Raw genomic sequence first — 25,090 nt, forward strand, 5'->3', positions numbered from 1 at the left:
AAATATTTTTGGACTGATTCCACCACAGCCATATCTTGGATTCAAAGAAAGAGCCTTTTCTGTCTGCTTACTAGATACAGGAATCTAAAATTATACTTCTTTCACTTGTTCAGGGAAAGAGTTTTCCAGAGACTGGAGACTCCATCCATGGTCTTTTGACCATACGAGATCAGAGTGGCTTAAAAAGAGTAAAAACGAAAATCACCGAATGAGATTATTCTTATGCATTCCGGTACCTGATTTTATTACCTTCTAAGCATTATATTGTTGACTGTTTAATTAGAGATTACCATTTAAAGCGTTCTCATGCCAGCGTACAAGCATTAATTGTTATAATTAGAGAAGAATTCTGGATCATTGGTGCAAGACGCCGAATTAGATTGGTGGTGAAACAGTGCATCCGTTGTAAACGATTTTCAGCTAAACCTCCAACTACTGCACCCATTCAATAACCATTAGACAGAGTTCGAGATGCTTTCGCATTTGAAGTTACCGGCATAGATTTATGTGGCCCTCTGATTCTCAAAAACAAAAACAAAGCCTGAGTAGTACTGTTTACATGTGCTGTATATCGATGTGTACATTTGGAGCTATTGGCATCCGTAAGTACCGAATGCTTCATTCAAGCGTTTCGTTGGTTCATAGCCAGAAGAGGTCAGCCATCTGTAGTTTATTCAGACAATGGCACAAATTTCGTCGGTACATCTGCATTGCTGAAAAAGGTCGACTGGGTAAAGGTAATTGCTCGGGAAACTTTGCATTCCATCACTTGGAAGTTCATTCCGCCCACTGCTGCTTGGTTGAGCGGATGGTGGGAGCGTCTAATCTGCACAACCAAGAATTTGATTGTGAGAGTCTTAGGAAAAGCTGCAGTCAATTACGAAGAGTTACTCACCATCATCTGTGATGTGGAAGCCGTAATAAACAGTCAACCACTTACTTATGTGTCAAATGACTCTGAGGATCTTCTACCAATAACGACTTCCATGTTCTTACAGGGCATTAAGGTTTCAGGTACAGCAGATTTGGATACTTTAGATCGAGATAAACTCTTGGCTCGTCAGCGTTTCTGCCAAGAACTTCGAGAACAATTTCGTAGCTGTTTCCGCAAGGAGTACCTTGGAAAATTAGTACAAAAGCATGGACAAAAGGACTGTGAATTAAAAGTTGGAGACATCGTGCTAATAGGTTGTGAGAACCTTAAAAGAGTGAACTGGCCAATTGCTCGTGTCCAAGAACTTTGTACAAGCAGAGATGGACATGTAAGAGTTATAAAAGTGAAAACTAGAAATGGCATACTGATTCGTCCTGTACGTAAACTGTACCCTCTAGAAGTGAGTTCCTGTACTAAGGATACCATTATTTGATTTTGCTTCTGAAAATCAAAAAGGTGGGAGTGTTGTGAAACTGATTAGTTGTATCTTACAAACATTAAAAACAAATCTCTTCATTTGATGTACGAGACACAGATGGCGTTGGCTGTCATTGAAGTAGGAAGAGTAAAAGGGTTTTTCCCTTTCGACCTCGTGACATGAACTGATTAAGATGTGTAATAACTTTAGGGGTCAGAAAAATTTCCCAAAAATTGTTAAATAATGTATATATTTTGTAGTGTAGATAGAATATAATTAGATAAATCAACTTCTTAGAGTTTTTATTCTGATTCAACATCACACTACCCAGGTAAGTAAGCAAGTTTTGCCTTTAGTTTTTCTGGATTGTTCAGTATATGGGATGAGTAAAGGAAGTATTTTTATTTTAATGATAAGACTACGTTTTAGTAATAACAATGGTTTAGAAGTTTTTTTTACAGCTGAAAACGTAAAAACTACTTATTGAATGCAAGCTGGTGATTTTTATGATTTTTTTTAAAAAGCATTCCTAAACTACTGATATTTATCTTACATTATCAAAAAAATTATCATATCAAAAGAAAACACTAAAAGCTATCATTTTAAGTTTTTAATAAAGATTACAAGACACATTTAAAAAATGAGTGACATTTTTTCTGAAATCCTTCTCTAATATTTTAGCACTGTTCTCTCAATGTACACAATGATGTATTTTCACTTTAAAAAAATATCAGAGAATTGCACAAAGTCAGTGTTGCATGCCACTTATCTACCAAATTTATCTCATAAATGTTACCTTTAGCAATTTGACAGAAAAATACTGTATTCTTGCAGAAATTTTATTATTCCCCCCCCCAAATTGGTGAAAAATTTCAAAAGTAGTATTCAAAAAATATCACAATTTTCCTCCAGTTAATAGTTGGAATACAACAAAAAATATGCATATGAAAATACGGATGTTACTTGACTGAAAGACCGTTATGCATATATTTGCCCAAAGAAGCGCTATGTGCAGTTGCCAGAGTTTGGCACATTCGGAAAATCTAGTGGCTTCTACTAAGGTGATTGTGATAATACATGAGTACTGATTGGAATACAATAACTTCTGACTATATCTTTGTAATTCTGAAAGCAAAGTATAGCATGGCAGTAATCATATATAGCAAGGTATTCATTACAATATGAAGCAAATGCAAACTTCAGTTTAGTATAGGCACCTCATACACAAATAACAAGCATACGTAAAATGACATAAACATACTAAATGAAACTGATATAGTTATTAGTATATCAAAAATACATAATAAAATTTTCATACAATTCATATAAACTGTTTTTCATTTTTTTAAGAAAGCTACATACAGATTTGGATAGTGCAGATGTTTTATAACAAAATAAATAAATAAATAAAAATTTTGACAAGGAATCATTTAATAGTTTAGAAACTCTGTCAGCATTTATATAGTAAACATTTAAATATTATTATATCCTTCTATTAAGTAAAGGATGCACTGTAATCATAAAAAAAATTTTGGTTATCATATTTCAAGGGAAATATCCATTCAGACCATTCCCGAATCCATTTTGACTACTTTTTTGTGTGATGTCTGTACATACAAATAAAATAAAAGACTCTTACTTCCCAAAACAGACTGCAAAATGGACGTTTTTTGACATCTGTACATACACATTGCACATAACTAAAAAAACAATTAGCTGCAGAGTGTTGAAATTTTGTATACGGGACTGATATAGCACCTAGATGTGGACCTTCCCTTTTGTACTGTAATTGGCAGCACCAAAATTATATCTTTATTCTTGCAATTGTTGGTTGTAGTCATATACTTATAATTACAGAATTAGCACAAAATCTATCTTTTAATGCAGTCTCCTGGTTCCTACATTTATATTTGGGAAAGTTGTGTACTCATTATGAACACAGAAAATATAAAATATTTGACTCTCGCAGGACCAAAATTTACCCGGATATTCAATTTCTAAATTTGCAGTTTTTAATCTCAACTTGCCTTGAGTGATTATTTAATTAAGTTAGAATATTGGAGAAGTCAAACAAGAATCAGCAAAATTTACATGCTAATTCTTGTTGTTTGACTTCAATAACCATTATTCTGTGTATTATTCTAACCTAAATTTTTAAGTTAGAATAATTTGAGAAAATAAGTTTAAATTAAGTGCAGCTAAAAATATGTATAGTTTAATACACATTTTTAGCTGTCATGTGGTAGATGTCAGATTTTTTAGTTATGAAATCCTTCTCACCTTTTTACCATATATACAAGAACTTCCCTGAAGCAGCAAAGCAGCTGAATTAAAATTTGGGGGCACTTTTCCTTGAACCAACTGGAAAAAAAAAAAAAAAAAAAAAAATAAGTATTACAATTTAAAAATATATTAAAAAAAAAAAAAAAAAGAGCTGAAAATCCTGTTAAATCAAAAATTTAATGTTAAACCAGGAATATCATTTAACATCAAATAAACTACAAAATGTAACACATTTTTATCAATTAAAAAAAAAAAATTTAACGAACCACAGTGTAGTTTTCATACTTCAATTTTTTCATCTTCACTGACTTTATTTCAAATTTTTGTATTTTTAACAAACTGAAATGTACTATTGAAGCTGTGCATATTTTTGTATCAGGTATTTTAGAATATTGTTCAAATTTTAAATGAAATAGATGAACTTATAATACGATTATTTACAATTATTTTCTAATTAACCACTATCAGCAATAGGTACACCACACATAGGCAGACATCAGATATTTTAGCACAATTTTTACTAATAAAATATTGCAGCTAAATTTTTAATTTTAAGACATATTACAACTCACGAGTGACTGCTAATCACTGAAGAAATAGTTGGTTGAATTTCTGCAATCTAGCGCAAATCACATTTCATCATTTAAAAAACCTAACCAATTTTCTGCCTACAATTTGAAGAATTTCATACAAGTAATAGCCCTGTTAATACTGAAGATGTTTTCTAGAAAATTAAATATCAAATGAAATAGCATTAGAAAAGTCATTTTAATACAAAGATGATAAGAATAAAGGAAATCACAACCATGAACAAGCTTTTCATAGCTTTTAAACTGTCTTCTCTTCTCACCAATAAAATATTCTAAAAATTATAATTCAAATTAGTGCCAAACAATATAATTTTTTGTAATCTTCCTGCATGAATCCTTTCATACATATTCTTCAAATGAAGTAAAATATGCTCATGGTAATAAAATATATTCTTTATTAATAGACTTTATTCTGACATTGAAACAACAAAGAAATTATATAATGTTGCAAAAATACTAATATTAATCATAAATTTATTTACACCTTCAAACAGTTAATAAATCTTTTTTAATGCTTTGAGTGCACAAGAACTGTATGTGCCACAATCATCCGACATTAAGAATGAGACATAACCAAGAACAAATGAGGTCAGTACACTAATTAAACATATGATTTTGCAATATATGTTTTCGGTACTGTTTTGGCCGACAGTCAATTTGGAAACGTTACTATTCCAACCAGCGATGGAAGTATGTTTGAATAGTTTCAGAAAATGCATATGGTTTCAACATGAAAATTATTTTCATTTTGCATTTAAGAATTATAATGGATTATTATACAAGTCATTACATAAATTTAATTTTTCAGAATATATAATGCTATAATTAAATATTGTTGCAAGAATTACTGTATTATAACTTGAAATAATTAATTTCAAAGTTCATAAAATTGCCAAATATAGTTAATTTGCATTGTGTATATGAATATATATAAAACGTGTCCACCCACCTTTACGGCCCACCAGCGGGTGAGCGGTAAAATTGCTGAACACTGGTAGTTCAGTCCAAAGTTCAAATCCTGCGAACTGGCTTGCTACTGTAACAGCTTTAAGTAATTAATAATATTAAAATCTTGTAGTTTAAATAATTTAAATAGATGAACATTAAGGTATTTGTGAATGGCAATATATGAAACCAGACTCGAGTGCCACGTGCGACTCTCGCACGAAGAATGTAATTTTTTTAAATGTTAGAATTCGTTTTTTCTTTTTGTTTTGTATGCCGCCATTTGAGTGCTAAATAAAGTTTTTTTCTGTGTTCCATCACTGAAGTTGCTTCATATTGCCAAAGAAGTACCACAGTCATAATTATTTTGGAGGCAACGACCGAGATCGAATAATCGTGCGTATTTTTTTTTATTAGTTCATCACTGAACATAATATTAGTGATACCAGATTACTTCCTGTTAATATTGAATTGCTTTATTTTATTAGTTCATCACTGAACGCAATATTAGCGATTACCAGATTATTACTTCCTGTTACTATTGAATTGCTTTATGTTATTAGTTCATCACTGAATGCAATATTAGTGATACCAGATTATTACTTCCTGTTAATATTGAATTGTCTTATTTTATTACCGTATTGGATATTATTTTCAATATTCATTTTAGTTGTCCAGACAGTAGATATATATATTGCTCTATGTTGTTATTCTTATTTTAGTCACAATTAATGCGGTAGAGAGAATGAACTTCATATAATTTAAATATTTCATTTTTGAGGTATACGTATTTAACAGAGTGCATTTAATTTCGTGATTCCTGACTGCATTAATTAATTAAAGTAATTGATTTGAGCTATTTTGAGGAAGTATAAAGAACATAGTGTTCGTTAATTTTAAACATAGAAACAATGTCTTACTTGGGAAGAGCTCATAAGGAAGATTTGCAAAATCTCGCGGCTGAACTGGGAGTTCAAGTGACTGCCAGGTTTGAAAATAGTCGATTTAAAACAGAAAATTGTTGAAAGTAGAGATTATGATGAAGTATTCGTCAAAGGAGTCTTAGACACAATAATAGAAGAACGGAAAGAGAGGGAGAAAAGAGAAAAAGGAAAGAGAAGAACAGAAAGAGAGGGAGGAAAGGGAAAGAGAAGAACGTAGGAGACAAGAAGAAGCAGAAGAGCGGAGAAGGAACAAACAGTATGAATTAAGACTAGAAGCAGAGACAAAGTCTCAAAATACGGGACAGATCCGGCCGAAAACGGAGCTGCGTCACCTTATGCAGAAATTCAATGACAATAAAGCAGATATCAGTCTATATTTGCTATTGTTTGAAAGGCAAGCAGAATGGGCTAAAATTGATAAAGAAGAATTTGTATCTCATTTACTAGGACTACTTCTTTACCCAGTTAATAGCTAGAGAACCCTCCAATAAAACTAAAGACTAGAGCATGTGAAGAATTTATTGTTAAGACGGTTTAAACTAAGCCCGGAAAAGTTTGGGCAGAAATTTATGAAACATCAAAAGAGTAGCGAATCCACATGGGTGGATTTTAATTATGAAATAAAAATTATTGCAAAGAATGGGTGACTGGTCTAGGAGTTAAGACTTTTGATCAGTTGCTAGATTTGATGGTGATTGACAAACTTAAACGTCGAGTTCCTCCTGAAATTCGAGATCTATTTTCTTGATGAGTGGGTAGAGACGATTTCATCTAAAAAATTAGCTGAAAAACTTGATGCCTATGAAAATGCTCGAAGAAACTTTCAAAAAAGGCCTGTATTGGATCGGCAGAAAGAAAGATACAATGCTTTAACTCAAGGTAAATTGAGTTCAGATAATAAAAATACAACTGAAAAAAAATTGTCATCAGGATTTAATTCGCAAAGCTGGTTTCATAGACTTAGAAGTCCACGTCCAGATGATAAATATGAAAACGAAAGACGCCACAATGCTATCAGTGTGGGTCCTGTCAACATTTAACACCCCAATGTCCAAAACTTAAGAATAGTACTGAATCTCCTGCTAATCTTAACAGAATTAGTTCAAAACCAGAGGATAAATTTTTTTTATCTTATACTAGTATGGGTTACGTAAATGGTCATAAAATTCCTATATTAAGGGATTCAGGTGCTAGTATTGATATAGTTTATCGTAAATACATCACGCCAGAAATGCTGACAGGTGAAAATGTATGGGTGCAACAGCCATTAGATTTGAATCCAACTTGTTTACCATTGGCTGAGATAGAACTAAATTGCGATCTTGGGCGAGTAATAACTAAGGCTGCCATTATTAAAAATGAACTCGACAAAGGGAGGTATTTATTAGGCAATCGAACTTTTGCACTGTTTAATAAACAAAGAAAGGAACCTGACAGTCGTCTTCACCAGTTTAATGCCGTCTCTACTAGAGACGGCATTAAACTTGAAGGAAAAGAAAAATAGCTGAAGAGAAGATCTTGGAACCGATGAAGGAAGAAAATAAAGTATCCAGAGATGTCTTTGAAGAAGTTAAATCACCAGAATTAAACGTGAAAGGTGTTTATGAAAATTTGAAAAACGATAAAGAAATTAATATTGAGAATCATTTTGCAATGCAGCGTTATCATCATCTTTCGGCTTTTGATTTAATATCAAAGCCGCTACTAATAGACGAAGAAAGCAATTGTCGAAAGCAAATGAAAATTGAATATTATCCGAAAGGCACAAATGAACTGAGGAAAGGCTTTGTTGTGAATTATAGCCGAGGAACTGATCCAACATGGAAGAGATCTAAGCACCGTCAAGAAAAAAAAAAGGAGACTAACTTGAACGTTTTCCTTTTTTTTTTTTTTGCTATTTAAATGTGGTGTAAAAATATGTGCTAAAAACTTAAAAATTTTGGCCTGTTTGGAAAATTATGAGAAAAGTTAAGTTTTCTCTTTAAGCAAATGAGCAAGCCGAGCTCATTAAACTGTCGAATTTTACAGAACTTTTCCCTCGGAAAAAAGTCTCTCCGTTGGGGGAGAGGCTGTAACAGCTTTAAATAATATTAAAATCTTGTAGTTTAAATAATTTAAATAGATGAACATTAAGGTATTTGTGAATGGCAATATTTGAAACCAGACTCGAGTGCCACGTGCGACTCTCGCACGAATAATGTAATTTTTTTTAAATGTTAGAATTTGTTTTTTCTTTTTGTTTTGTATGTCGCCATTTGAGTGCTAAATAAAGTTTTTTTCTGTGTTCCATCATTGGAGTTGCTTCATATTGCCAAAAGAAGTATCACACTACTTAGGTGTTTTCGTGGTTTTCCCCATGTGTAACATGTATACAAGGCAGTTTCCCTAGTCCTATAAAAAAAAGTCATCCCTTCCTTTAGGCAGATAGCCCTCGAGGGTTTGGCACATAAACCCACCTTTATTATCATGGACATATGCTTCCAATACATACATTTTATATAATATACTCTTCTTTTGGTATTTAAAGAAATAAATTTTGCACAAATTACAGTAAGTTTACATATATATATAGTATTATATATATATAGACACATTTCTTTCCTCCCTCCATCGAATTTAAAGATGATTAAAATTCCTCCATCAAATTTAAAAGTGGAAATACTGCTTTTAGTGGAAATCGGTATTCATCTGTTGTGCATGCATACCTGGATTTCACATAAATATATTTTAGTGATATCATAGTATTATAATATATGGTGTGTTGCGGTGCTAAATGTAAAAATGAAATAGAATTAAGGGTAGTGAATTAGAGTTACTTGAGCACCAAAAATAGTCACTTGGCGTTTTTTGAATTAAAGGATTAGAAAATGTAAATCAAATGAATTGCTTACTTAGTAAATCGCGTTGTGTAGCAATAACCCATAAATACTTACTAACGTGCAGATCAAAATGTGTGATTTAGACGGGAATATGAAATCAAAGTACTTACCCCAAAGTATGACAACTGTATGTTACCCAAATCAATTATATTTTATTCTTCATCTTTGATATTGAAATAAGCATTAATATAAATAATTTTATCAACCAGACAGACGAATAAATTTGAGCATCAAGCATGAGTGATGCGCATCACCAGAATTAATGTTGCACTCAGAATAAAGTCAATCTTTCTTCATCGGCTCGAAACAAAGTCTTGGTGTAAAAGGAACAATCGAATATTGTGGCAGTCATTAAGCATATTCGATTAATAATAGTATTTCTGCTTTTTCTTCTTCAAATCAGGAAGTTTCAGATCTCACAAACACGTGCGCGCAAAGAGTTCTCGAAAAGAGGAAGAAGCTGAACAAAAATTATTTTCTGCAATGATATACATGAAACAGGAGCAATTATTTCCTTGAATCTTCATGTAAAAATCTCATAAACAGGAATTTCATGTATAGCAGACAGCATTGAAGGAACGGCAAAGATAAGCAGGAAAATGGCCCCTCGCATCGGCGAGGCAGAGGGCCGACCGAAAAACGTCCTACACCCTCGAACGCCAGCAGTAGAAGAGCAAGAAACCGGTTGTTGCAATCTTTTTCATAGTTGTTCTTGAGCGGTTGCGGATAGCACACCTGATGCTGAAACGTGAAGGCTTACCTGCACACATAGTTTTTCTACTTTGGCAGCATAATGAGTGAATACTTTTCAAGGGCTGACGATAACCAGAAACACAAATGTATTCAAAATATTTGATTTTGCAATCAACATAATAAAAATTAACTGGTAAAGCACCTTTCAATATATCTTATATGTCTTATGACTTACATTTGTTAAATAATCTTGCAGCAGCTCAGCAATGTTGACATTGAATGACTTCTCAGGATCTTTAACAGGATTCAAAAGTTCCTTGTATTGAGCTTCAATATTTGGTGGAGGCATAATTCTTAATCTAGAAAGATTTTAAAAAAATTACTTTTAACACTTTCACACAAAAAATAAAAGAACTTCATATAAGCACATCGCCACCTTCTAAATTCAGGGTACATACAGGTCAAACACGAGATTTTTTTAGAAATAAATTTGGAGAATTTTTTTACTGAAAAAATAATTTCAAGTTTTAAAAATATACAAAAGGGTTTTCTTTTTCTTCTTTAAAATAAATAAATAAATATACTATAAATATTATCTAATTTAGCATATGAAAGTGAAATCACTAATTTTTATAGGCAATTAGTAAAAAATGTATTAAAAATACTTTTATGATCTGAAACATTTTAGATAAAAATACCAGTTTAACCCATTTTCATACAACTGTTAAAATTAACAGATCTTGTTTTCTTAAAGAATAATTGTAATTTTACTCATAATAATTGTCATGTAAGCTGACTTTGCTAATAAAATTTAAAACATGCTATACATAACCAATGTGCATATACTATTTCAAAATTTTCCAGGCTGAGAATTATGTAGCTATTAGAATTGTTTACATTTTTCTTTTCTTTTAGAACACTTTTTAAGATGGCAATTAACATTTTTATCTCCAACACGCAAGACTATATATCGGATATTCTTACAATAAGCTCATTTTAAAATTATTTTGCGATATTACTGTTGAAATGAATTTTACGGTTTAAGTGCAAAGAACATAATATTTAATAAATAAAGGTACCACACAAAATGTTAAAAAACACCCCTTTGGATGACGTGTAAAATCCGAAAGCTTTTAGATTTTTATGTTTTTCTTTCTTTCTTTTTAAGTACAAAGAAGCAATTTACCCAGAAGGACTATTAACTTTGTTTTGGCCCTTTGCATTGATTCACTACAAGGATTGTTTCACTTTCCAAATTGTTGCCACAAAATACTATTGCTCTGTATTGTATTTAAAGAAATTAAATAATGAAGAATCTGGATAAATGTACGTACGTATGTTTTTCGCACTGTGATAAAACAACAGTACCTAGAGCAATCCAATTTTGAATAACATAATCCTCCTGTGAACATAAGCACCTGGGAGCCAAAAATTGAGATTTGGAATTTGTTTTATTATCAATTTCATATTTTATAAAACTGAATGAAATCTATGAAATTTTTGATTAACAAATTCAAGGATTTCAAAGCGAGCAATGGCAGTGTTGTACAGAAAAAGCATTTTTATCTCCAGCCCACGACACTGCGTATCGGAAATTCTAAAGATATGCTCATTTTAAAATTATTTTGCAATACTTCTCTTGAACTGAATTTTATGGTTTAAATGCGAAGAACACAATATTTAATGAATAAAAGTAACCCACAAAATGTTAAAAAAAAATGCCCCTTTGGACATAATTTAAAATTTGAAACCTTTTTCCCCCTTTCTAATTTTGATTCCTTTAAGGTCATAAATTCTTCATTATTTGTTATTTTTAATTTTATTATTTGTACATTATCTTTCTAGATTTTAACTAATGCTCTAACATGTGAAAAAATTCAAAAACAGAAATTGCCAAAGTTCCAATCTCAGATTTTGCCCTGTAATAGTTATTTATGAGCAGAAAAAGATACACTGCATACATACACACACACACATAAAAATAGGGACAGTTCTATATCTCCCGTTCTACTGGGCCGATTGAGGAAATTCAACTTGCATTTTTCAGGTCTCAAAAACGTGACTTATGTTATGTATTAGATTTATATATAGCACTGTTCTACTTTAGGTGTTTTGACACAAAATCGGACTTTTTCTGAAATGACACGCCAAATTTTTCCATATTTCGATTCTACAACTCAAATTATGCTAAACTGCAAAGTTTTATAAAAATCACAGAAGTACTTTTTAAGAAATTACCACTCAAAATTTTAGCTCCTCAGTGTTGATTGAATCTGATACAGTCAAAAGTCTTTAATCCGGACTCGTCGGGACTTCGGCGATTCCGGATTATTGGTTTTTCCAGATTACAGATCATCAATTTAAATCTGGTAAGATGGCATGCAGAAATTATAAAATTAAAAATATGAAACCATAATTTATGAAATAAAGAGCAATTATGATCTAGAGGGTATAAAATTTAGAAAAAAAAAAAAGCTTAATATTTATTTGTTTACTTTATTAAACATTTCTTTCAACGCGCGCATGCATAAAGCATACATTACGCATAGTCGAAATTAGAAAATTGCAACCAGAAAACTATTTGATGTGTATTCGTGATATTTATAATGGCGAGGAATTTGATTTAAATCATATCAAAGACGGAGTACATCGAGATGAAATATTACATTTAGTAAGGAATTATAAGCGGAATAAAATAAAAATATCTGCCCTGAAGATAAGGATAGTGCTGACAGATCAACTTCCAGTTCATTACATGCTGCGACGTCCACTCCCCCCCCTGCGGCAGAGCAGCGTGAAATTGATAAACAGATTTTGAAATGGTTAGAGAAATAAAGAATATGCAGGATCTAGTGTAGAATTGGGTGCCCCTTCGATTGGCGACAATTTTTTAAAAAATTTTGGCGATTAAACCTCACTTCTGGTTACCTACAAATTATTATTACAAGCTACAAATTTTTTAACATCATCTTAAAGTAGACGTATTTTTAGGCACACCTGCAAAAAAATTAGAGTTTTTTGTAGCATTTTGAAATTTAGCATATTATTTTTTGAGTGATAGTGCACACTTTTAAAATTATTTGAAAGTATGAAGGATGACTTTTTTCCACTTGTTTACAGTGAACAAATAAAATGGAAATGGGTTACTATAAATTAACACGTTCGCCAAGGGCGAAAACTAAAAGAAATACGCCAAAATACATTTTTGAATTCCTCACCAAAGTAAGTTTGGCACCAAATTTTACAAAACTTCATATATAGGCATAATTTGAGTCACAGAATTGAAATATTGACATATCATTTCAGAAAAAGTCAGATTTTTGTGTCAAAATACCTATGTTAAAATGATGGGTACTTTTCCGTTTTGCCGGCGCAAGCGATAAAGTCGCCAATAATGGCACAACTGATGCCAAACGGAATATTCATGCTGGTAACATTTTAAGCATCATTTTCAAAACAAGTCGCAGCTTTTTCTTATCAGACTGGTTGTTTCTTACAATACTGGAATATAGAATACATAGAATTTTTATCAGATAGTTCAGTTTATGTCTAAGGCCATTTTCGGTAATTAAGTCAATTGGGATGCAATCACAGCGCTTATCCGAAGCCGAAAATAAAGAAAAGGTAATGTCAAGGGTTAAATTCATCCATTCTAATGAGAATGCATTAGCGAAGCAAAGCACTGCAGTTTTACATAATTTCTGAGTAAGCTATTCGTACGAATTAAAATATTTCTTGCATTTAAACTTGTGTTCCAAATTAAGATTTAACTTGAAATGAATGTAGATAATTACTGAGAGCATTAGATTTTTGTAGAGTAGTTTACGTGAGATGAGATCGCTTGGGGTCACGTGATATGAACCGGCTAATCAGGATGTTGAACCATGAAAGCATAGTAAATTCTTAAATTAATGTCTTTTTACAAATTTATTGTCTTTATTTATTGGCTTTTTATAAAATTTTAAGCAATATTAAAATGTTTATGCCTTCTTTTTTAAAAGAATTCTTAGAACTAATATTTTTTTAATATTTTTTATGTGTATACTGTATGTTGTCGCCAATAAAGTCTGCTTGGCGAGATTTGCGCCGGCGAAACGGAAAAGTACCAAATGATGTTATACATAAATCTAATATATATCCTAAGTCGCACTTTCAAGACATGAAAAACGCAATTTGAATTTCATCAATTAGACCAGTAGAATAGGAGATATAGAACTGTTTTCCTCCCTTTTTTTACACAGTGTACTTAGCACAATAAATATTTTTTCGATGATCTGGAAACATTTCATGGGGGTGTTAACAACCAGAAAGTACAAAATCAAGTTACCTAGAGCCGACTGCATAAAATCAATTACGATAAACGTATTATATTATGATAAGCTATAGATGCTTTACTCCAATCATACAATCAAACTGACACGAATTTTGTGGTGCTTTAAAGATTACAATGTCTAATTTCTGTCTTAAATATACACATAATGTCTCTGTTTATATACATTGCTTACAATTAAACTATACGTTGCTGTCAATATATGCAAAATTATATTCTTTCATTCTAAAGAAGTGGTTGACAAAATTTATGAAGAACACATACTTTGAGAACCATGATAATCTTTAATAGGCAGCAAAACATTTTGATGTTTTTTGACTTGTTATGTAACTATACGTAACTTGTTGTTATTATTTTATTTAAAGCTTTTAATTAATTCTTAGTAACCATACATATTACTGGTACTATTCTGTTCGAGGGTCGTAAAAAATCGCCAAACTATCGTTGATGCCAATGTTGCCAAAAAGAATTGCGTGAACCCTAATAATTGCCGCAAGAAAGGAAGTATAATAGTAAATAACTATTTAAGATTGATGTTTTAATTTAGATGAAAGGTTAATTTCATATAATACTTTTTTATTATTATAATTTATATGAAAAAGGTTAACATGACTGAATGGAAGCATAAGAGTAAATAACTATTTCAGATCATTATTATAATTTATATAAAAAGTGCTAAACATAACTGAATGGATGCCTGCATTGCTATTTCGCTACCGACTTATCGCTAAAGCATAATTTCATCTCGATGGTTGTTCAAATGTAATTTTTTATAATGAATGATGTCTTTTCTTTGAAAATATTCTCGGTAAAGTGCAGAATCGCTCACTTATTTGTTTGCCGCTTTTTACAGGGGTAAAAAAATTGGATTTTTGTCATTTTTCTTTTACTTTTTAAGTGAAAATAGGTCGATGTGTTCATAGATAAAGTCAAGGGTGTGCGCAGTGCCATTTTTGTGCAATTCTAGGATTTTTTTTAACCGAAAATAGATCGAGGTGCACATGGATACCGAGTATGTGCAATTCTTAAAAACGCATCTTGGGCAATTCCCAAATTGTTAAATCCATAGGATATCAAAAAAGGATTTAAAAATTAAACTAGTATTTCAATGGTGTCTTAAGAAATATAGAACTATATAAACTTATGCAATCTGAAATAAACACATACGCTATATTTGGCGCATACATTTTCGCCGCAATTTTTTTTACGGCCCTCAAACAGAATAGTACCTATTATTCAATACAACATTTATTTATTTTTTTTAGGCCTTCCTCCTCTATTCCATTTGCTTTGGAGGAAATAAATTACTTTAAAAATTAAACGTCACAATAAATTACTTTAAAAATTAGGCTGCAATGCTGAAAGCTTAAAAATATTCGAATACACAACCAAATAACAACTCGAATACACAATCTGTTGGCTTTAGTTTTCCTTATGCAAATTTTGATTGGAGGTCAATCGGCAGTAAGCTAACGTGGTTGCCGCTGATTGGCCGATGACATCAAGATCGGCGGGTTGGCCGAGTATTATATGTACGCCGGTATCGGCGAATGTGTATTATGAGTTAGCATAATGCTAGTTTTCTTTCACTCAAATTATTTTAAATGTAAAGGCTACAGTATTAGCTTATCTTATTTTAATTTACAGAATAATGCATGAATTTTATTTAGATTAGTCTTAGCTTTATTTAAGGGAAGCAAAATGTGCTTTGCCTTTATCGCCACTGCCAACAGCTAATCTGACATCCAGTTCAACTCAGCATTGAAGGAACGTAGGTGAAGAGGGCCGTTATCCAAGAAAAGAAGTTGACCTGACTTAGAAGTTTGTTCAAGTTGTTGTGCTCACACTTAGTTGAAGATGTCATTACTACCTGATAGTTTTCAGCTGTTAAACCATGACAACTGGGATCGATGGAAAGTCGATATGAAAATGCTGTTACTGGATAGAAATTGTTGGAGCTTTATAGAGGACAAAGAAGAAGAATTAGATAAAAGTGCAACAAGGCGTGAAAAGCAGGAATTCACATTGAGAGAGAATAGAGCGTTCACTACATTATATTATGGAATTAAAACTGAATTCAGGCCGCTGATACACGAATGCTCAAGTGGTAAAGAATCCTGGGAAGTTCTACAGAAGCAATTCGAACCCAAAACAAAAGCAAGGATAATTCAGTTACTGGATGAATTTTTTAGCATTAGATACACCTTAAATGAACAAATGGGATTATTCATCGCAAGGATAAGAATGACTGCAAAGAAGTTGGCTGAAGCTGGACACAACTTGGCCAGATCTTTTTAAAGGATTTCAGGCAATAAGGAGATTAACCCCAGGAATACTCTGGCATTGTACAGTTGATCTATAGGTGGAAGGACGAAGATTTTACGTTGGAAAGAATTGCTGAAGAACTGGTAAGGGAAGAAAGCCGACTTCGCCAGGTAAATGGCGATTTAGAAGACAGCACGCCTTTCAGATGTCATAAATTTGGACACTTAATCGCTTAATGCAAAGAAAATGTAAGTAAAAATCATTATAGAGTTTAAAAATAGACGATAAAAATGGACAGTTTAAAGAGAAAGAATTAATGTTAGAAAATTATGTATCAACTACAGATAAAGAAGGTAACGCAGATAAATTTAATTGGGTCGTAGATACTACAGCTACAACTCGTTTCTGTAATAATAGAAATTTAATGACAAATTTTGAAGAAATAAACGATATACCTATGTCTTTAGCTGTAGGAAATTATGAAAGTAAACTACTAGGAAAGGGTACCGTCAAATTTGCAGTAAAAGTAGGCAATTGAATAAACTAGACTGAGTTAGATAATGTGTTATATAATCCAAATCTAAGAAGAAATTTACTATCGGGAGCAAGGTTAAAAAAGGCAGGTGCTCATTTTGTGATTTCAAAAGGGAATATGTGGATATACTTTAATAATTGGGATAGATTATGCTACGCTAAACGATATGATGGACTTTATCATGTAAAACCATTTAGACATGCAACAGATAAAAAAGAAGCTGGTTACGATACAGAAATTGGAAAGTTAAATAAAGTAGATGATGCGACGCTATGGCATCGGAGATTTAGCCACGTAAATTTTTATTATATTAAGAATACTAGTAAGAATCAAAGCGTGAAAGGGTTACCAGAAATTGAAAAATCAATGGAGAGGTGTGAACCGTGTATTATTGCTAAATCTAGTAGAATAACTTTTAAAACTGTTCTGAAGAGATCAGATAAACACTTGCAGTTGGTTTATTTAGACGTTTGTGGCCCACTACCAGTTCCATTTAAGGGTGGGAGTAAATATTTCCTCACTATTGTGGATGACTATAGTAGATTAGTAACACTGTATAGTATGAAAACTAAAAATGAATTTGTTCTACAACTTTAAGAATTATCATAGGCAAATGGAAAGACTGATGAATAGAAAATTAATAAGTATACGCACCAATAACGGTGGGAAATTCTGTAGCAGGAAATTCGAAGGGTACTTAGCCAAAAATGGAATTAGTGTTGAACGCATAAACGCGTACACCCCAGAAGAGAACGGTATGTGTGAACGATTTAACCGAATGGCATTAGACACAGTTAAAGCTAAGCTTAATGATCGTAAAATGGGAAAAGAATGGTGGGCAGAAGCTCTTGGCTGTTTTGTACATACGAGGAACAGAGTATGTCATAAAAGCAACTGAACCTCTTATGAAATGTCCCTAAATAAAAAACCCAGTGTTGTTTATTTTAAATATTTGGCTGTAAAGCCTATGTTGGTGTGCCAAAACAGATTAGAAATAAATTACAAGTGAGGTGCAAAGAAAGAATCATGGTAGGGTATGTGAAGGAAACTAAAAGTTATCGAATGTGGCTATTAGAAGAACGCAGATTAATAGAAACCTGTAATGTGAACTTTAATGAAAAACAATGTAGCAAATGGCATCCTGGATAAGAAATCAAAAACTAAGTTTAAAAGACTAGAGGAATCTAAGCTATTAGCAGAATCAGATGAAGAACAGGAAACTTCTAGAGAAGAAATCAAGTTGTCAGATGACAAATCTACCCCGAAAGAAGTATCAGACAAAAACTGGCAAAGAAAAGCAGTTAAAAGGCCAGACGAAACACATACAGACATATATTATTATGTAGAGGGAACAGACACTCGTTTTAGATCCTATAATGATATTGAAAAGCATTGTGAGGCAAGAAACATTAAATTTGAAAAAGATAAGTCTGATTTTAGTGAAAAGAAATGAATACTTGGGGAAAGTTAATTTTGTAGGCACAACTCTAAAGCGCCATTCCCACTGGAGTTTATCTGAGCTAACGGAGTCAGTTCCCTGTGTCGACTAGCTCCGCTGTGCCTGCAGTTCAGATTTTTCAACTTGCTGCTCTATGGGGAAAAACTGGTTTTGGGGATGGGTCGACTACGTTAGTTGTGTTCGTTAGCTCAGATAAACCCCAGTGGGAACGGGCCTTAATATGCGCCCTAATTTCACCAAATAAGGCGATATGTGTTCTGCACTGGTTTTTGGCACGATTGCGTGTTCTATGGCAACCCTGTTGACGTTGAAAAATCTTTTGCTGGAGCTCGTTGATTCGCTTCTGTGTCTGAGAAGATGGGAGGGAAAGATAAAATGGTAGTTGTTGAATTGAAGTTCGGCAAAAAGAAATATCATTGTGGCTATCCTGTTGAGGGATAGTGGGTATTTGGAAGTGTGGAAAGAGGGTCTGGGAGATTATTTTTAATGGCAGTGCATGATAGAAGTAGGGATTTGTAATTTTATTTATTTGTGAACCATAGTATAAATTTTCTGGATAGTGTGTCTGGCTGTTATGTAAATACGATAGTGATTACATGGCGGCATGTTAAAGGCGGTATGAAATTTATATTTCTGCTATTCGAAAACGCATTAATTCATGGTAAGTGCATTTTATTTTATCCTTGTTCTTATTTTGTAGAATGTTATGTTCATTGGTTCTTTAGTATGAATTTCTGTAGTTATTGTTGTTTTTTTAAATTGTTTGAAATTAATTTTGTTGTTTAGTGTCTAGACTGTGCAATCCGTAGATGTTTTTTAAAGTTGAAACAGAATGCTGTGTAACATGGTATTATTTGAAATTTATTGTTGTTATGTTATTTTATTAAAGCGAGGAGTGCGTAGATCGTAGATTCCTTCCTTGCCTAAATTGTGCAATTCGTAGAATTTTTTTTTAAGTTTAAACAGGACGCTGTGTACATGGTATTCTTTGAAATTTATTGTTGTTATTTATTAAAGCGAGGTTATATGTTAATTTATTAAAGCGAGGTGTGCGTAGTTTGTAGATTTGTTCGTTGCCTACATTGTGCCATTTGTAGATGTTTTTTTAAGTTAAAACATGTCGCCGTGTACATGGATTCTTGTCAAATATTTTTGGTTAGAAACTTTACATTTTTGCTATCTAAATTTTTTGTTTTTGTTTCGGATTTTTAGCTAAATTGTATGTTGAAAACGTAGTTTTTGCATGTGCGAAAACCGCGTTTTTGGAGACATTTTAGGCTAAAAGTTCGAAATGTAGACAAAAAATTTAGATAGTAATACAGCAACGTGAATTTTCTCGCCAAAAATATTTGGCGCGAAATTTGGCTACTTGAGGGTGCATATCAGAGTAGTTCCATTTTGTAGAACAGGAGACTAGCTCCATGTCTGAAGAGGCAAATTCCGTAGAAATTGTTATTCCACAAAATTTTAAAGAAGCATGAAATTCAGTAAATGCCGAAGAATGGGATAAGGCAATGAAAGAAGAAATTGACACAATGAAGAAAAGTAAGGTTTGGGAATTAGTCGAAAGCCAGAAAATAAAACTATGCTAGGAAACAAATGGGTCTATATGCTAAAAAGAAATGAAAAGAATCAAGTGGTTAGATACAAAGCACGTTTAGTAGCACAGGGATTCAGGCAGAAAAGAGGTGAAGATTTTGATGACGTTTACAAAATGTAGTAAATTTTTCAATCATAAGATTTTCACTATACTGGTATGTTTATATGGATGGACTAATTGTCAAGTAGATGTAAAGAACACATATTTATATGCAAACCTAAATGAAAAATATATATATGACCCAACCAGAGGGATTTATTGAAGAGGAAAATAAAGTGTGTTTATTACACAAGACCATTTACGGTCTACATCAAAGTGGCCGCGATTGGTTTTGTGAATTTGAAAGTACTTTAGAAAATCTACATTTTAAGAAAATAAAATGTCTGAATACAATGGTGTAATTGTGTTTATAAGGGTTCAAATGTAATTCTCTTGTTATATGTAGATGATATTGTGATTTTTAGTAAAGATCAATATAGTATAGATAAAGTAATTTCACAGCTGAGTAAGTTTTTTTATCTTAAAGTATTAGGCAAAACTAAAACATTCCTTGGAATTGAATTCTTAGAGAACGAGAATGGGGGTTTTATACATGCAAAATATATCGAAGAAATTTTTGAAAAATTTAAACATTTGCAGATACCAATAACTTCACTTCCCATAGCTAAAGGCACTATTCTTACAAAGTTAGATTGTTGAAATTGCTTGGTTATCTCAATATTACTAAATTATATAAGTTACACGTATCGAAGATTAAACATCTAAATTTCTATTGCTATTCAGATGCTACTTATGCAAGAATTAGAGATGACCGCACATCCATGGGAGGATTTATATTACATTTAGATGAAGTACCCGTAATCTGGAAAACTGCTAAACAAAAATGTGTAAGTATATCAACCATGGAAGCGGAGTATATCGCCTTATCGGAGGCAGCGAAGGAATTAATGTGGATGAAAAATGTCTTACAAGATGAAATTTTAAAGTTTAATTTAAGAGAGTGTAAACTTTTTGTGCTAACAAGTCTGCCATTGATTTTTCTAGATCGCCAATAGAAAATCGCCGAACTAAGCACATAGACATAAAATATCACTTTATTAGAAGACTAGTAAATGATGGAGTGTTTGACTTTGAATTTATCACCAGTAAATTAAATACTGCGGACTTATTTACAAAAGGGGCGACTGCTGTTAATTTAAGGAAGTTTTATTTAGATGTTTTCAGTGTCTAAAGACAATAAGTGTTTTCGTATAATAGAATTGAACTATGAACTTCTGTAAAAGTTTTGTTTTTACATTTGCATGAGTAAAAGAGGGCCGTTTGTTGGCTTTAGTTTTCCTTATACAAATTCTGATCGGAGGTCAATCAGCGGTAAGCTAACATGGTTGCCGCTGATTGGCCGAAGACATCAAGATCAGTGGGTTGGCTGAGTATTATATGTACGCCGGTATCGCCGAATGTGTATTATGAGTTAGCATAATGCTAGTTTTCTTTCACTCAAATTATTTTAAATGTAAAGGCTACAGTGTTAGCTTATTTTATTTTAATTTACGGAAAAAAGCATGAATTTTATTTAGATTAGTCTTAGCTTTATTTAAGGGAAGCAAAATATGCTTTGCCTTTATCGGCACTGCCAACACAATCAAATACTGTATACAGTCAAAAGTCCTTAATCCGGACTCGTCGTGACTTCGGCAATTCCAGATTATCGCTTTTTCTGGATTACAGATCATCAGTTTAAATCTGCTAAGATGGCATACAAAAATTATAAAATTAAAATTATGAAACTGTAATTTATGAAATAAAGAGCAATTAAGATTTAAAGGGTATCAAAATTTACAAAAAAAAAAAAAAAAAAAAAAAAAAAAAAAAAAAAAAAAGCTTAATATTTATTTGTTTACTTTATTAAACATTTCTTTCAACGTGTGCATGCGTAAAGCATACATTATGCATAGTCGAAATTAGAAAATTGCAACCAGAAAACTATTTGATGTGTATTCGTGATATTTATAATGATGAGGAATTTGATTTAAATCATATCAAAGACAAAGTACATCGAGATGAAATACTACATTTAGTAAGGAATTATAAGTCGAATAAAATAAAAACATCTGCCCTGAAGATAAGGATAGTGCTAAAAGATCAACTTCCAGTTCAATCCCTGCCGCGACGTCCCCCCTCCCCACAGAGCAGCGTGTAATTGATAAACAGATTTCGAAATGGTTAGAGAAACAACGGATATGCCTTTATCCATTTTTTGCAGCAATTCCACTTTTTGTTTGATGGACATCAAAACATGCTTTCGCTTTGTAGATCTTTTGGGAGCTACAGAATCAGAAATTCTTTTTGTCATAATCGAAAGTTCACACTTACTTTCATAAAATTGCTCTAACAGTCTGCAAAAAATAATAAGATTAGAAGATTAAGGAACAACGCAATCTGCAACATTAACTGAAATAGATAATTTTAAGCTTAGCTTATACCGTTCTTTATACATTAAACTCGCATGCGTAGACGCATAATGCGTCTGCAGAAAGTTTGTAGCTTTGAGGTCTGGATTATAGATCATTCCGGATTATGGATGTCCGGATTAAAGACTAACTGTATAAACAAATATTAGCCCTTAAACACAGAGATGAGGCCTACATGGCCGCGCCAAGGTTTTAGAACTGTGAAACTGCTGAGTTAATATAGTTATTCTTGTCCTTTTCAGTACTTTCAAGTTGACATAAAATAAATCTATTCCTAAAGTTTTATTAAATTGTATCCATTAGTTTTTTTTTTTTTTTTTTTTAATTGGGCCGCAGTCATATAGACCTCACCTCTGCATTTACGTTACTTTTTTTCAGGGCTGTGGAGTCGGAGTAGGGCAGATTTTTGGGTAACAGGAGTTGGAGCTGGAGTCGCTAAAAACAAGTGAATTGCACACACTCGGTATCCATGTACACATTGACCTATTTTCTCTTATTCACACTTTTGAAAATAACAAGTTAAAAAATTACATAAACGCAGTATCTATGTACACATTGACCTATTTTCACTTAAAAAGTCAAAGAAAATTGACAAAAATACAATTCTTACTCTTGTAAAAAGCGCCAAACAAATAAGTGGGTGATTCTGCTCTTTACCCATGAAATTAAAATTCATTGGAAAAAAAATTGGGGAAAGTGCAGAATCACAAACTGCTTGGCACGTTTTTAAGAATTCATACAGTATCATGTACAAATCGGCCTATTTTCACTTAAAATACATCCCAAAATTGGAAAAAAAAAAAAGAAAAAAAAAAAAAAAAAAAAATGGTATTGCGCACTCTGTCAACTTTATCCATGTACACATTGACATATTTTCACTTAAAAAGTCAAATAAAATTGACAAAAATCAAATTCTTCTTACTCTTGTAAAAAGCGCCAAACAAATGCAAAACAAATAAGTGGGTAATTCTGCACTTTACCGAAAAAACTGGTAAAAGTATATTTTTATATTTTAGGGTACCCCTTGGCGATACATGGATACCGAATTTTGGCAAGTCTTTGACTTGTTATTTTGGCTTAAGCAGTGGCGATTTTTGCGCCAAAAATCACTGCTACACAAAGCCAAAATAACAAGACAACAAATTGCACAAACTCGGTACCCATGTACCAATCGACCTATTTTCACTTAAAAAAAAAAAATCAGAGAATTGCACAAACTAGGCTTTGCGCACTTCCTTGAGTTTGTCCATGTACACATCGATATATTTCCACTTAAAAAGTCAAAGGAGCACTAAATTCTACAGTACAGACAAACAAAAAATACATAATCTCAATAAACTACATTTTAAACCAAACAATAAAATAACATAAAAAAGGATTATGCATTTAAGCATTACAAAAAGCAAATATCCACTTACCTCTGTGGCACACAAAATTCCTTAACCGCATCCAAAAACTTTCTAAAATTATCTGAACATGAATCCGTATATCAGCGTCGCCACAAAAATAAGAATAAAAAACATCCTACGTATTCCAGACTGTCCCAAAAATGGCTACTAAGTAAACCTTCATTTACACACCAGTCAATTAATGCACTTTTCCCATTTTGTTCCAAATGGCACAGAAACTTCAAATTAATCTTACTACATTCAGCCATCCTATCGTCTATACAATGAAACAAGCAATGTATGGTTGATCTTTACATTATGGTAACTTCGCGATTTTTTGGCAAAAATTTGGCGACCAACTCTTCTACAGCAACCCTCTATTTATTTTTCCCGCCGCCATTTTGTCTTCACGAAGTAAAGACATGTTTCTTTTCTTTTTATCTACTGAACACTTCTTTCAACAATCTACTAGCCGAATTACACTTATGCTAGAAATTTTATCTAACAAAACTGCTTAATCATGAGAAATATTCACTGCAAAATTGGGAAAAAGTGCACAATACCATACTCCTTACGTGTTTTTCAAAATAACACATACACATAAACCATGTATACGTCGACTTATTTTTACTTAAAAAAACATCCCAGAATTGCACAAAAATGGCATTGTGCACACTCTTCACTATATCCATGTATACTGCTTTTTTCTCATAAATTAGAAAAATTTCACGAAAATGCATGACAATTTTCTGAATCTTTAAACCCGGTAAAAAGAACATATATGAAATTACCTTATCGCGAAAAAGTATATACCCTTTCCAAATATGAACATTTCCACGTATAAAATAAATAAAATATCCAAAAACTTTTACCTCTAAATTATCTATTATATCATAAACGTCACCAATGAATTCATACCGCAAACATTACAAATACTTAGTGTCAAATATTTAAATTATTTCCATGCACGTTTACTTCAACTAAAACGTATACCAAATTGCTACAAACATAAATTTCACAAAATAACTATCATTTAATTAAAATATCACTAAACCATGTACACGTCGACTTATTTTTACTTTAAAAAAAAATCCCAGAATTGCACAAAAATGGCACTGCGCAAACTCTTCACCATATCCATGTACACTCCTTTTTTCTCATAAATTAGAAAAATTTCACGAAAATACATGACAATTTTCTGAATCTTTAAACCCGGTAAAAAGAACATATATGAAATTACCTAATAACGAAAAAGTATATACCCTTTACAAATATGAACATTTCTAACTAACTTACCTAATCTTCTTCAGAATCTTGATTACGCGTCCGATAAACTTTTCTTATTTCTGTTTCAGG

At 32.2% G+C, this 25,090-nt stretch overlaps 1 protein-coding gene across 2 annotated transcripts in view; it reads right to left on the reverse strand.

The window, feature by feature from the left end:
* The window catches only part of Cap-H2 (Chromosome associated protein H2), a 189,119-nt gene that overhangs the window by 160,277 nt on the left and 3,752 nt on the right, over nt 1–25,090 (reverse strand). For both annotated transcript variants that reach the window (XM_085822004.1, XM_085822003.1), the window contains exons 2-3: nt 9,922–10,045; nt 3,633–3,713 (exon numbers count right to left, since the gene is read on the reverse strand). In XM_085822004.1, the coding sequence (XP_085678130.1) occupies nt 3,633–3,713; nt 9,922–10,035 (195 nt within the window). In that variant the 5' untranslated portion in view covers nt 10,036–10,045. The remainder of the gene's footprint in view (nt 1–3,632; nt 3,714–9,921; nt 10,046–25,090) is intronic.

The sequence above is a fragment of the Stegodyphus dumicola genome, chromosome 8 (genome assembly GCF_044657685.1).
Source record: "Stegodyphus dumicola isolate Sdum_Otavi_A_Nest chromosome 8, ASM4465768v1".
Lineage (NCBI taxonomy): Eukaryota > Metazoa > Arthropoda > Arachnida > Araneae > Eresidae > Stegodyphus > Stegodyphus dumicola.